The following is a 13,439-nucleotide window of genomic DNA, read 5'->3' as shown; positions in this document are numbered from 1 at the left end:
TCCACATCCCCAACATCTCATACTCTCACATGTAGTTCCTGGGACCTATCAACCCTGTCTTCTTTCACATCTAATCCCCAAAGCCTTCTACCCTGCACCCCCCTGCATCCAACCCACTTTCCCTTGAACAGACCCGGCTTCCGCTAACCCCCCCCCCTCCCCCAAACTACCCAGACCAAAATCCTCGTACCCTAGTCAGCACTTGATATCCATGCTTGCCAATACTTCACCTGACACCCAAACACCACCAACGGACATGGCTCCCGACTTTCTCTGTCGTTGCCAGACCCAACCCAGTCACACTCCCCAGCCCCACACTGCTGCTGAATCCAACCACCAAATCTTCCTGCTGCTACCAGAACTGAGCAGCCTTTTCCCACAACCTCATCACTGAAATCATTCTCCCATACTCCCCGACCTCATCACTCACCTGACCTCCTTGGCACCTTGCAACTTGGCACCCTATCTCTTTCCCACTTGGCGTACTATCCTCCCTACACATCTGAGAGCCTACTCATCTAGCATCCTATTCCTTTGCGCCTTAGTCACTGCCCAATTGGCACTGTACTTTCCTGGTATCTTATCCCTGGCATCCTACCTTCCTGTGTCTGCGTGGGTTCCCTCCGAGCGCTGTGGTTCCTCCCACAGTCCAAAAATGTGTAGGTTAGGTGAATTGGCCATGCTAAATTGCCCGTAGTGTTAGGTGCAGGGGGGTAAAATGTAGGGGAATGGGTCTGGGTGGGTGCACTTCAGCGGGTCGGTGTGGACTTGTTGGGCCGAAGGGCCTGTTTCCACACTGTAAGTAATCTAATCTAATCTACCAATTACCTAGCTAGCATCCTTAACCAGCTAGTACCTACTTAGCTGGCACCCTACCCTCTCAGGTTCCTAACGTCACACTTAACCTTACATGCTTACTCTTTGCAGCTGTCAGATTAGCTATCAGAACCTTTACATTTCGAAGCACAGTAGCTGACAAGTGTGAAAATAAGGCATGGTTTGCCTTCCTCTGACAGTTCTGCAGTATGAACTCTACAACTCTACACTTCTGAAGTAGACAAGCAGGAGGCTGGAAGAACACAGCAAGGCAACGTGAGGAGGTGAAGAAGTTGATGTTTCGAGTATATTTCTAAAGGCATTTTTGTCGAGTCTCAGAACAGAAGTGTGGAGCTCCCCCTTTTCATTACTAAAGAAAGGGGGGAGTGGCAGTCTGCATGAGATTGCTACTCGACAGAAAATCCAGCCCAATAACTTCAACTAGCAGGAAGAGAATGAAGAAGAGACAACTGATATGAGAAATCATTAACAATAACGCTCTTGGATAGGTTTGCGACCTAAGCAAAATTTAGAAGGCAGACGAACCATTCATTGTAGAATCTGCCTGATATTTATTTCAATAACAACAACTTGCATTTATGTCACAGCTTTTAACATATTAAATATCCCAAGTCACTTCAAGGAAGGTATCAAACAAAACTTGCTGGAGCTACATACATTGTTACTGGGGCAGGTGACCAATAGCTTGGTCAGATTTTATCAGGTTTTAAGAAGTGTCTTAAAAGGAGAAAGAGAAGTGGAGAGAGTTGGAGATTAAATGCACTTTAATGAAATAAAAGTTGGGTGGATTCCGTAAAGGTGGGAATATCCATTCTGCCGGATTACTGCTCAGGTTAATATCCACTCCCAAAGATTGCTGCAGGAATGAAATTTCAAAGATTCTACTGCTACTAAAGTTGCAATGATTTTGTAATCCCATTCTCTCCACTGGTATCTCACTCAATGTGATTTGATGATTTTGGATTTCCACATTTTAGCAGACTGTGTTGCAGCCCAGCCTCGAATACAGGCTGCATTCAGGCACGTTGCTGCTCTAGGAGCCTCAGAATGTGAAAATACCCTGCTTTGGAGCCTCTCATTTGCATGGTAGCTTTCAGAATTTTCTGTCAGTATTTCTTCTTTGTTACATATTAGTATTTTCATGCAGTTGACCAAGATGACTCATGAGAGGAACCCATAATATTTGCTTCTGCAATGACCGGTCTCTAACTGAAAATGAATAACATTGTAAACTAACCCTCTTCACATCGTTCAGCAGCACAGTTTCTGTATCAAGTGGAATCCCAAGGATTTTATGTAAATTTCAATAGTTAAGTTAACTCCTTCTGTAAGTCTTGTTTCATTATAATTTTCTCGAACTCTTCATAGATCACCTTGGTTAAAAGGCTGTGAAGAAATCGTTTCTTCTGAACGCAGTTACTCTGGGTCAGCAACACCTTTTGTCCCTATTCCCTAGTGAGTGTGGCATATTCAACCATACTAAATAATCCATTATAGAGCAATCAAGAATGGGAGCTTAATTGAATTTTCCCTACCCTGGTCACAGTCACGGCAGCTGTCTGGGCAGTGCTGGGGGGAAACAACAGACAAGAGAATGCCAGCATTAATTAGGAGAGGGAATAAATGAAAGTACCTGCATTAATTAGGGGGGAGGGGAAGGAAAGAGTTGGCATTAATTGAGGAGGAGGAAGAAGAAAGTGACTGCCAACATTAACAGAAGCAATATAGAAAAGGAATGGCAGCAGTAATTGGGTGGGGTGCAAGATTGTTATGTTGATTGAAAATGGCAGGAGAGTGCCAACATTAACTGGGAAGGGAAGCTGAAGCCTCCTTAAATCGAGGAGAGAAAAGTGCCAGCATGAAGTCAGGCTCTCTGAACAGAGAAGAATCGTCGCAGGATGAGTTAAAAGGGAAGATGATGTGTCGTAATCTGAACTGAATTCTCCTTGTGCAGCAAGTTCTGAACAGCATCCATGCTTGGGTTGATCAATGGCAAGTATATTTTTGCTTCACAAGTGCCAGACAACGACCATTTCCAACACAGACAAACAAACCACCACCCATTGGCATTCACTGGCATTACCATCACTGAATCTCCCACATTAAAAATCCTGAAGATTCCACAGAGCAGAAACTAAAGTGGACCGGTCATATAAATAATAAAAGCTAAAAGAACAGGCCAAAGATAAGGAATTCTGCAGCAAGTCATGCACTACCTAACACCTTAAAGCCTGACCACCATCTGCAAATTATGATCTGAACCTCCATCACCAACTGCGCTGTAGGTTTAACAGCACGAGATGAACTGCAACAATTCAAGAAGCAGCTCACCATCATCTTCTCGTGGGACAGTAAGGAATGGACAGTGATGCCCACATCCTGTGAATGCAATTTTTTAGAAAAATGTATTCATGTTACATTTGAAGGGTGAGTAAAAGTTTGATCAAAGTGAGTTAATGGCTGTTTTTGGAACACGTGTGCCTGTTTTAAAATGCGAAGGAGATATCACCAGTTATGTTAACATTTAGCATAGGAATTAATGAAGGATTGTATTTTTATCCTCATTGTTCTATTAATGCCACTATTTCTTTTCCTTTCTGTATGTACAGGGTTTCAATTTTGTTATAATTATTTTCAAAATCATTTTTGCTCTTAGTAAGATAATCAAACGCTAGCTCTCAGTTCATGGTATAAACGAGTTTTTTTTAAAATAAATTTATAAAGGTGTTACATAGAAAAACATGTAAAAGGCTATTGACTATATTGTCAACTGATTTTACTCCCATAACATTCACTCAAGCACTGCTCCTCTTGGCTGTGGCCTTCACATTCATTCTGTGTTGAACTTATAACCCCACACCTGGAGGTTCTATGGAAGAGAGAGAAACTATTATTTGAGGAATCCAACTGGAAGTTTTAGAGTCAACCTTTTGAATACTGGATTTTATTAAGGGACCCATCTGTCAGATTGAAACCACATGCTGTTAGCCTAGGGATTTATTTAACAATGCCACGTGGAAGAAACCTGCAAATGTAATTTACAGTTTTTCAACTTGTCAAATCCATAAAACACATCTGTTCTGGCAGTTTTATGGCCCTTCTTAATTATAGTGAGAAAGTATGAACACGAGAATTAAGCTGTTATGTGTAGCTAGTTGTTGCTGTTTCTTTGGGGAGGTATTCTCATTGTTTGTGTAAAGCTGATTTTCTGAAGAGGCATAAGAAAAAATATCATTAATTTATATAACATGGATGTTTCAAACCATCATCTCTGTGCGTTTCCCATGGCCCTGAAAATTTGTCTTCAGTTTTCTTTTGAAAGTTATTAACGAATCTGCTTCCACTACAGGCTCAGATTTTCCGATTTGTCTCCCATTGGGGCATAGGACGGTGTAGTTGCCTAGAAGCTGCATCCCAAAGGCAGATGGTGTAAGGGGGCTCAATCAGTACGCCGGGTAAACTGAGAAGCCCCACCCTGTTTGTTTGGGAATAGTAGTGGCCACAGACTGCTCTGGGGAGAGCTGACACTGTCCACATTGGTGTCCCATCTCAAAGGCTGTTATTTATGCTGTATTGATGCCAAGGGCTTCACCACACCTTTGGAGATCAACTCTTTTGTCCTTGTTCAGACAAGATGGCAATGAATGGCCTTGGTGGCACATCAATTGAACATCCATGAACAGGTTATTGCTGAGAAAATGCTGCCTGATAGCACCGTCGATGACACCTTCCATCACTTTACCAATGATTGAGAGCAGACTGTTGGGTAATAAGTGGCCAAATTGGACTTGTGCTGCTTTTTGTGAACAGGACATACCTGGGCAAATTTCTATGTTTTCCATAAATTTCAGTGTTGTAGCTGTAGTGGAACAGCTTGGGCTGCCTTGGAATATGAGTCTTGAGTATTATTATGATAATGCTGTCAAGACCCATAGCCTTTGCAGAATCCAGTGCCTTCAGCCATTTCTTGAAAACTTGTGGAGCGCACTGAACTGACTGAAGATTGGTATCTGTAATGCTGTGCACCTCAGGAGAGGTTGTGATGGACCATGCAATGAATACTCCTGGCTGAAGAAGGATGCAAAAGCTTCAGTCTTGTCTTTTGCATTGATGTGTTGGGCCTCCCTCTCATTGAGTATGGGGATATTTGTGGAGCCGTACCCTCCTGGTTAGTTGTTTAATCATCCTCCTTCATTCACAGCTGGATAGAGCAGGACTGCAGAGCATAGAACCAAACTAATTCGCTAGAGTATTTTGAAGAGGCAATTGAAAGGCTCGATATAGATAATGTTGTTGATCTGACCCACATAGATTTTCAGAAAGCATTTGATACAGGGCCACACAATAGACTTGGTCATGATATATCAGGGACAGTAACAACGTGGATATAAAATTGGCTGCATGGTAGAAAACAGAGAGCAATGGTCAATGAATATTTTTAGGTTGGAGGGAACTTTGTAGTGGAGATCCCCCAGAGTCGGTTTTGGAACCCCTACTATTCCTGATACATTGATGACTTTGGAGTATAAGAGCATGAAGTTGATATCGAATTTGCATAAGACACCAGATAGATTTTAGTAGGCATACTGTGTATACTTATAGATGTGTCATTATATGAAAGATGTGAATAAATTGGTGAGAATGCAGAAGTGATTTCCAAAAATGGTTCCAGGAAAGAGAAACTTCAGTGAAGATGAGAGATCGCAGAAGTTGGGACTGTTCTCCTTGGAGAAATGAAGGCTGAGAGATTTGACAATTTGAAAATCATGAGAAGCCTGGACAGGTTAAATAGGGAGGAGCTGTTCCTGCTTGAAAAAAAGAATAAGAATGAAAGGATATAGACTTTCAAATGATATGTAGAAGAAAGATGGGATAAAAAGTCTTTTTCACTCTGAGTAATTCCGGTATGGTTGTCTGGAAATGTGGTAGAGGCAGATTCAATTGATTCATTCAAGAGAACCGGGATGATTATTTGGATAGAAATAGTGTGCAAGGCTTTGGGACAAAGCAGAAAATGTGTTGCTGGAAAAGCGCAGCAGGTCAGGCAGCATCCAAGGAGCAGGAGAATCGATGTTTCGGGCATGAGTTCTTCTTCAGGAATGAGCAAAGTGTGCCAGGCAGGCTAAGATAAAGGTAGGGAGGAGGGACTTGGGGGAGGGGCGTTGGAAATGCGATAGGTGGAAGGAGGTCAAGGTGAGGGTGATAGGCCGGAGTGGGGGTGGGGACGGAGAGGTCAGGAAGAAGATTGCAGGTTAGAAAGGTGGTGCTGAGTTCGAGGGTTGGGACTGAGACAAGGTGAGGGGAGGGGAAATGAGGAAACTGGAGAAATCTGCATTCATCCCTTGTGGTTGGAGGGTTCTTAGGTGAGCCGCTTTTCCTCCAGCCGTCGTGTTGCTATGGTCTAGCGATGGAGGAATCCAAGGACCTGCATGTCCTTGGTGGAGTGAGAGGGAGAGTTGAAGTGTTGAGCCATGGAGTGGTTGGGTTGGTTGGTCCGGGTCCGGGTTTTCTAGGTTGGAAAGAGCCAAACAAATTGCTGTTTATAGTCACTGTCAGGCAGTGGCACAGCAGTGATGTCACTGGACTAGTAAACCAGAAATGCAGGTTAATGCTTTGGGGACATGCATTCAAATGTCACCATGGTAGATTATGAAATTTGCATTTACCACAAAGCAAGCCTAATGGTGACTATTGATTGCTGTAAAAACCCATCTGGAGGCTACTTGCCCCTCTATTGTCACCTGCCATGGATCCATTCAGAGAACCATCATCAGGCTGCTGACCTTTGGCACTCACAATTGCCCGAACCAGTCAGCTACCTGTTGCTGGCTGAATGTCATTTTGCGTACATGCCTCCATGCCATTTCATCTTATCTCACTACTTCCATGGTTTCCAAATCAACAGCATGAGTACAACAGGCAATGAGGTCCAATAACTTGTTTTTAAACATGCAGTAATTCCTTCCACAGTCCCTGATTTTAGAAACCAATGTTTTTTCTCCCCCCATTTCCATCCACAATCAAAAACGAAAGAGAAGAAAATGATCAGTTATCAAAACATAGAAGTGGGAACTTTACGCAATCCACTTCCATTTTTCACCTATTGCCCATCATTGCCCCCACTTCCACCTCCATATTCGGTCTCAGTCCATGGAAGTTTGAGTGGAGCAGCCTTTTGCGGAGCTGTTACCAACTCTAATGGTTAAAGGAATGACAAAGAGAACCCGAGGAAAAGACAGTGAGGACAGCCACTGTTAAAGTGTGGCCAATAGGTCCACTTGACAGCAGAGTTGAAGAGTGTGGGGTGCTGGAAAAGCAGAACAGGTCAGGTAGCATCCAAGGAGCAGGAAAGTCAACATTTCGGGCATAAGCCATTTATGAGGAAAAAGGGGGAGAGGGGGTGCGGGGGGGCTGGGAAATAAATAGTTGGGTGGGGCTGTGTCTGAGAGAAAGGTTGGTGAGAAGGCAATAGGCAGATGCAGGTGAGGGGTAATAGTTATAGGTCGGTGGGCAGAGTGGAGCGGATAGCTGGGAAGGAAGGTGGACAGGTCGGACAGGTCAAGAGGGTGGTGTCAAGTTGGCGGATTGGATCTGGGATGAAGTGGGGGAAGGGAAGGTTTGGAAGCTAGTGAAGTCGATGTTGATGCAATGTGGATGAGGGGTCCCAACGCAGAAGATGAGGCATTCTTCCTCCAGATGTTGGGTGGCTTGAATTTGGCAGTGGAGAAGGGCCAGGACTTGTATATAGTTGGGGGAGTTGAAGTAGTCAGCCACAGGGCAGTGGGGTTGTTTGGTGCATGTGTCCCAGACATGTTACCTAAAAAGTTGGTGTCCTGTCTCCCTGCTGTAGAGGAGACCACATTGAGAGCAACGGACACAGTATAGATGAGGTGGGTGTACGTGCATGAAAATTTGTATCGGCCGAGAAAAGATCCTTTGGGGCCTAGGACTGAGGTGAGGGGACAGGTGTGAGAACAGGTTTTACACCTCTTGTGGCAATAAGGGAAGGTGCCAGGTGTAGATGGTGAGTTGGTGGGGGGCATGGACCTAATGAGGGCATCATAAAGGAAATGGTCTCTGCGGAACTCAGACAGGAATGGGGAGGGAAGTATACCTCTGCTGGTGGGATCTGACTGTAGGTTGCAGAAATGGCGGAGGATAAAGTGATGTATCCAGAGATTAGTGGGGTGGAAGGTGAGGAACCTTCTATTCTTGTTGCAGTTGGAGGGGTTGGGATCAAGGGCAGAGGTGCAGGAAGAGGAGGAGATGTGCTGAAGGGCATTGTTGAGGAGCAATTCTACTCCAGGAGACCATCTGGGATGTCCTGGAGTAGAATTGCTCCTCCTGGGAGCAGATATGGTGGAGGCAGAGGAATTAAAAGTAAGGGATTGCATTTTTACCAGAGGGATCATGGGAGGAGGTGCAGTCCAGGTAGCTGTTGGAGTCAGTGGTTTTGAAATAGATGTCCATGTCGAGTCAATTGCCGGAGACGGAGAGGTCCAGGAAGGAGAGGGAGGTGTTTGAGATGGTCCAGGTGAACTTCAGATCAGGGTGGAGGTGCAGTCCAGGTAGCTGTTGGAGTCAGTGGTTTTGAAATAGATGTCCATGTCGAGTCAATTGCCGGAGACGGAGAGGTCCAGGAAGGAGAGGGAGGTGTTTGAGATGGTCCAGGTGAACTTCAGGTCAGGGTGGAATGTGCTAGTGAAGTTGATGAACTGTTCAACCTCCTTATGAGAGCACAAGGTGGCGCCAATACAGTCATCAATGTAACAGAAGGAAAGGTAGGAAATGGTGCTGAAGGAACTGTCGAAGATGGACTGTTCCACGCATCCTACAAAGAGACAGGCATAGCTGGGGCCCATGCGGGTGCCCATGGTTACCGCTTTGGTCTGAAGGAAGTGGGAGAATTCGAAGGAGAGGTTGCTGAGGGTGAGGACCAATTCTGCCAATCGAATGAGTGTGTTGAGGGTGAGGAGGTCTGGGTCCATCATTTTGACATGAGATTGTGAGCTTCCTGAGATGCTGGTCTTCAGCATATCAAAGAAGCTTCTCCTCTGCCTATATGTTGTGTGTGCTGGTTACTGGCCTCCTTCCTGCAAGTGCATCTGTCTGTTGCTCTTCCCTTTCCTCTAGTGCTATAATTCTATGAGCGGTAACTGTTTCTGCTGGTGTTTGTGCTGTGACTGCTGATCTTAGTCCTCATCTGAAATCCAAAGAAACACAACGTATGCAATACCTGTGGAGATCTGCTGGAATTCCAATGTGTAGATCAGTCATATACGTTTCCAAAGTTTAGAAGACTCATTCTCAGTAGTGAATGTAACCTACAAATTTATATGGGTAACCACTCAGCATAAGGGACTGTGAGGAAATACTTTCACTACAACAGGTGAGAAAAGAACTGTGAGCTGACAGTGCTTATTGGTATATTTCCCTTCCACATCTTCAGTGCTTTGAATTGCCACTGAAGTTTTTATCCTTCTCGTGTATTAATGAGTGGGTTGCATGCAAAAAGCCAAGGAGGCTTGTGGATTCACTGTTAAATTCCAAAACCATATTCTTATCAATGGCCTGAAGTGATTATCAAATCTAAATCGACAGACCATATTTCCTGATTGAATTGCTGTCACACAGATCAACACTGGTTTGAAGTGCAAGAATCAAGTTGGAGGTGGCTTCCCAACTTGCACATTTTTCCAGGACTGACACATGTGCATGCACACACAAATACGTACATGCTGTGATATACACATACTCACACACATGTCCGCATACCCACGACACACACCACGCATACATATCTCACACACACACTCTCTCTCACTCACTACTCACATTCTCCCACTTGACTAGTTTCATTTCTATCTATTAAAGATAGCAGCAATGATGAAAAGTTCAATACACATCAAAAAGGAGCTAAATTGAATAAGCATGGATTCAGAAGACTGACTTTTTTAATTGTCAGTGTTCAACGAAGGCTACATCTGCCTTTTACATCAGCATAACTACACACTAAAGATTTCATGGCACACTTTAGAGAAGAACAAGAAGTTCCTCTCACTCTGCTGACTAACACTTCTTTCTCAACAAACACATTAAAAACAGATTAACTGGCTAGTTATCTCCTTTATGATTGGAACAATCTTGTGCTCAACATTACAATAACTGAACTCTGTAGTTCATAGGTCTTTAAAAAAACAGTCATATACAGGAAATTGACAAGAAACTTTGTTTCAAACATGTTCCTTCAGAAAAACAATTACTGAGCGATGCAACCTTTTGCGTCTATTATATTAAATAATTTGTAATTAGGAATTCTCAAAGGTTATTGATTGAAAAGTACTAATGTGATAATTTCATCCTTGCTAATGAGATGACAGGCTCGTACATTGCGTCACTTCTCAAATGCACTGAAATAATTTGTGACATAACACAGTTTATTGGTCTGTCTGATGCACATTGTTTTCACCTTATAGATGACAGAGGGCAGACACTGTCAGGTGAATCTCCTCGATGGCAGAAAACTAGAACTACTGGTTCAGGTAAGGTCTGACAAATAGGGAAATAAGTAACAGATTAGCTTTTAATACAGCATAAGTCTCATCAATTTTAATGAAATTCTAAATGCATTCTTTCATTATTTGATTCACTCTACAATCATGCATATCCATTTGTAATCAGAATTGTTGAATTATGCATACCAACATATCGCAAAAACACTGAGATAGTATGGGCTGACGTTAGAAACAGGAAAGGTGAGGTCACCCTGTTAGGGTTTTTCTCTAGGCCTCCAAATAGTTCCAGAGATGTAGAGGAAAAGATAATTCAGAATAGGAACGAGAGTAACAGGGTAGTTGTTATGGGGGAATTAATAACTTTCCAAATATTGACTGGAAATTCTATAGTTCAAGTATTTTAGATGGGTCAGTTTTTGTCCAATGTGCACAGGATGGTTTTCTGACATAGTATGTATACAAGCCAACAAGGGGCAAGGCCACATTGGATTTGGTACTGTGTAACGAACCTGGCCAGGTGTTAGATTTGAAGGGAGGTGAGCATTTTGGTGATAGTGAGCACAATTTGGTTATATTTACTTCAGCAATGGAAAGGGATAGGTATATAACACAGGGCAAGAATTATTGCTGGGGGAAAGGCAATTATGATGCAAGATTTAGGATGCATAGAATGGGGAAGGAAACTGCGGGGGATGGACACAATTGAAATGTGGAGCTTATTCAAGGAACAGCTATTGCGTGTCATTGATAAGTATGTTCCTGTCAGGCAGGGAGGACGTGGTCGAGCAAAGGAGCCGTAGTTTACTAAAGAAGTTGAATCTCTTGTCAAGAAGAAGAAGGCTTATGTTAGGATGAGATGTGAGGGCTCAGTTAGGGTGCTTGAGAGTTACAAGTTAGCCAGGAAAGACCAAAAGAGAGAGCTAAGAAGAGGCCAGGAGAGGTCATGAGAAGTCATTGGCAGGTAGGATCAGGAAAAACCCTAAAGCTTTCTATAGGTATATCATAAATAAAAGAATGACCCTAAACTTTCTCTAGTCAATCGAGGATAGTAGTGGGAAGTTGTGCATGGAGCTCAAGGAGATAGGGGAAGCACTAAATGAATACTTTTCGTCAGTATTCACACTAGAAAAAGAGGAGAAATTGAGATACAGGCTACTAGACTAGACGGGATGGATGTTTGCAAGGAAGAAGGTGTTAGCAATATTGGAAAGTGGGAAAATAGATAAGGCCCCTCAGCCTTATGGGGTTTATCCTAGGATTCTCTATGAAGCCAGGGAAGAGATTGCAGAGACTTTCGCCTTGATCTTTATATCATCATTGTTTGCAGGAATAGTGCCAGAAAACTGGAGGATAGCAAATGTCCCCTTGCTCAAGAAGGGGAGTAGAGACAACCCTGGTAATTATAGACCAGTGAGCCTTACTTCGGTTGTGGGTAAAGTGATGGAAAAGATTGTAAGAGATAGGATTTATAATCATCTTGAAAGAAATACATTTTAAGTTCAGTCAACACTGTTTTGTGAAGGGTAGGTCATGCCTCACAAAACTTATTGAGTTGTTTGAGATGATAACCAAACAGGTAGATAAGGATAAAGCGGTTGATGTGGTGTATGTGGATTTCAGTAAGGAGTTTGATAAAGTTCCCCATGGTAGGCTGTTGCACAAAATACAGAGGCATGGGACTGAGGGTGATTTTGCTGTTTGGGTCAGAGGTTGGCCGGCTGAAAGAAAGGTGTGGTTGATAGGAAATGTTCATCCTGGAGTTCAGTTACTAGTGATGTACCTCAAGGATCTGTTTTGGGGCCACTGCTGTTTGTCATTTTTATATATGACCTAGTTGAGGGCATCGAAGGATAGGTTAGTAAATTTGCAGATGACAGGAAGGTCAGTGGAATTGTGAATAGTGGTGAAGGATGTGGCAGCTTGCAGAGGGACATAGATAAGCTGTACAGCTGGCCTGAGAGCTGGCAAATGGAGTTTATTATGGAAAAGTGTGAGGTGATTCTCTTTGTAAGGAGCAACAGGAAGATAGAGTACTGGGCTAACGGTAAGCTTCTTGGTAGTGTAAATGAGCAGAGAGATCTCGGTGTCCATGTACACAGATCCCTGAAAGTTACCACCCAGGCTAGTAGGGCTGTTAAGAAGGCACATAGTGTGTTAGTTTTTATTCGTAGAGGGATTGAATTTCAGAGCCACAAGGTCATGCTGCAGCCTTACAAAACTCTAGTGTGGCTGCGCTTGGAGTATTGCATACAGTTGCGGCACGGTGGTTCAGTGGTTAGCACTGCTGCCTCACAGTGCCAGTGTCACAGGTTTGATTCCTAACTCGGGCAACTGTCTATGTGGAGCTTGCACGTGTCTGCATGGGTTTCCTCCGGGTGCTCCAGTTTCCTCCCCCAATCCGAAGATGTGCAGGTCAGGTGAATTGACTATTCTAAATTGCCCATAGTGTTACGTACGTTAGTCAGGAATAAGCGTAGGATAATAGGTCGAGGTGGGTTACTCTTTGGAGGATCAGTGTGGACTTGTTGGGCCGAAGGGCCTGTTTCCATACTGTAGGTAATCTAATCTAATCAACAGCTCTGGTCACCGCATTATCGGAAGGATGCGGAAGCTTTGGAGATGATACAGAGGAGATTTACAAGGATGTTGCCTGGTCTGGAAGGAAGGTCTTATGAGGAAAGGCCGAGAGACTTGAGGATACTTTCTTTAGAGAGAAGAATGTTGAGAGGTGACTTAATTGAGACATACAAGATAATCAGAGGTTAGATAGGGTGGACAGTGGGAGCCTTTTTCCTCGGATGGTGACGGCTAGCACTAGGAGACAAAACTTTAAATTGAGGGGTAATAAACATAGGACAGATGTCAGGGGTAGTTTCTTTACTCAGAGTAATAGGGGCATGGAACACACTGTCGGCAACAGTGGTAGACTCGCCAACTTTAAGGGCATTTAAATAGCCTTTGGATAGACAAATGGATGAAAATGGAATAGTGTGGGGTAGATGGGCTTCAGATTGGTTCTGAAAATGTGTTGCTGGTTAAAGCACAGCAGGTTAGGCAGCATCCAAGGAACAGGAAATTCGACGTTTC

General features: G+C 43.6%; 1 protein-coding gene across 3 annotated transcripts in view; it reads left to right on the top strand.

The window, feature by feature from the left end:
• frmd4bb (FERM domain containing 4Bb) overlaps positions 1-13,439 on the top strand; it is a 374,294-nt gene that overhangs the window by 185,537 nt on the left and 175,318 nt on the right. For all 3 annotated transcript variants that reach the window (XM_060835692.1, XM_060835693.1, XM_060835691.1), the window contains exon 2: positions 10,314-10,379. In XM_060835692.1, the coding sequence (XP_060691675.1) occupies positions 10,314-10,379 (66 nt within the window). The remainder of the gene's footprint in view (positions 1-10,313; positions 10,380-13,439) is intronic.

The sequence above is a fragment of the Hemiscyllium ocellatum genome, chromosome 14, assembly GCF_020745735.1.
Source record: "Hemiscyllium ocellatum isolate sHemOce1 chromosome 14, sHemOce1.pat.X.cur, whole genome shotgun sequence".
Lineage (NCBI taxonomy): Eukaryota > Metazoa > Chordata > Chondrichthyes > Orectolobiformes > Hemiscylliidae > Hemiscyllium > Hemiscyllium ocellatum.
Note: the sequence above shows the minus strand (reverse complement) of the source record. Positions and strands in the feature narration are given on the sequence as shown.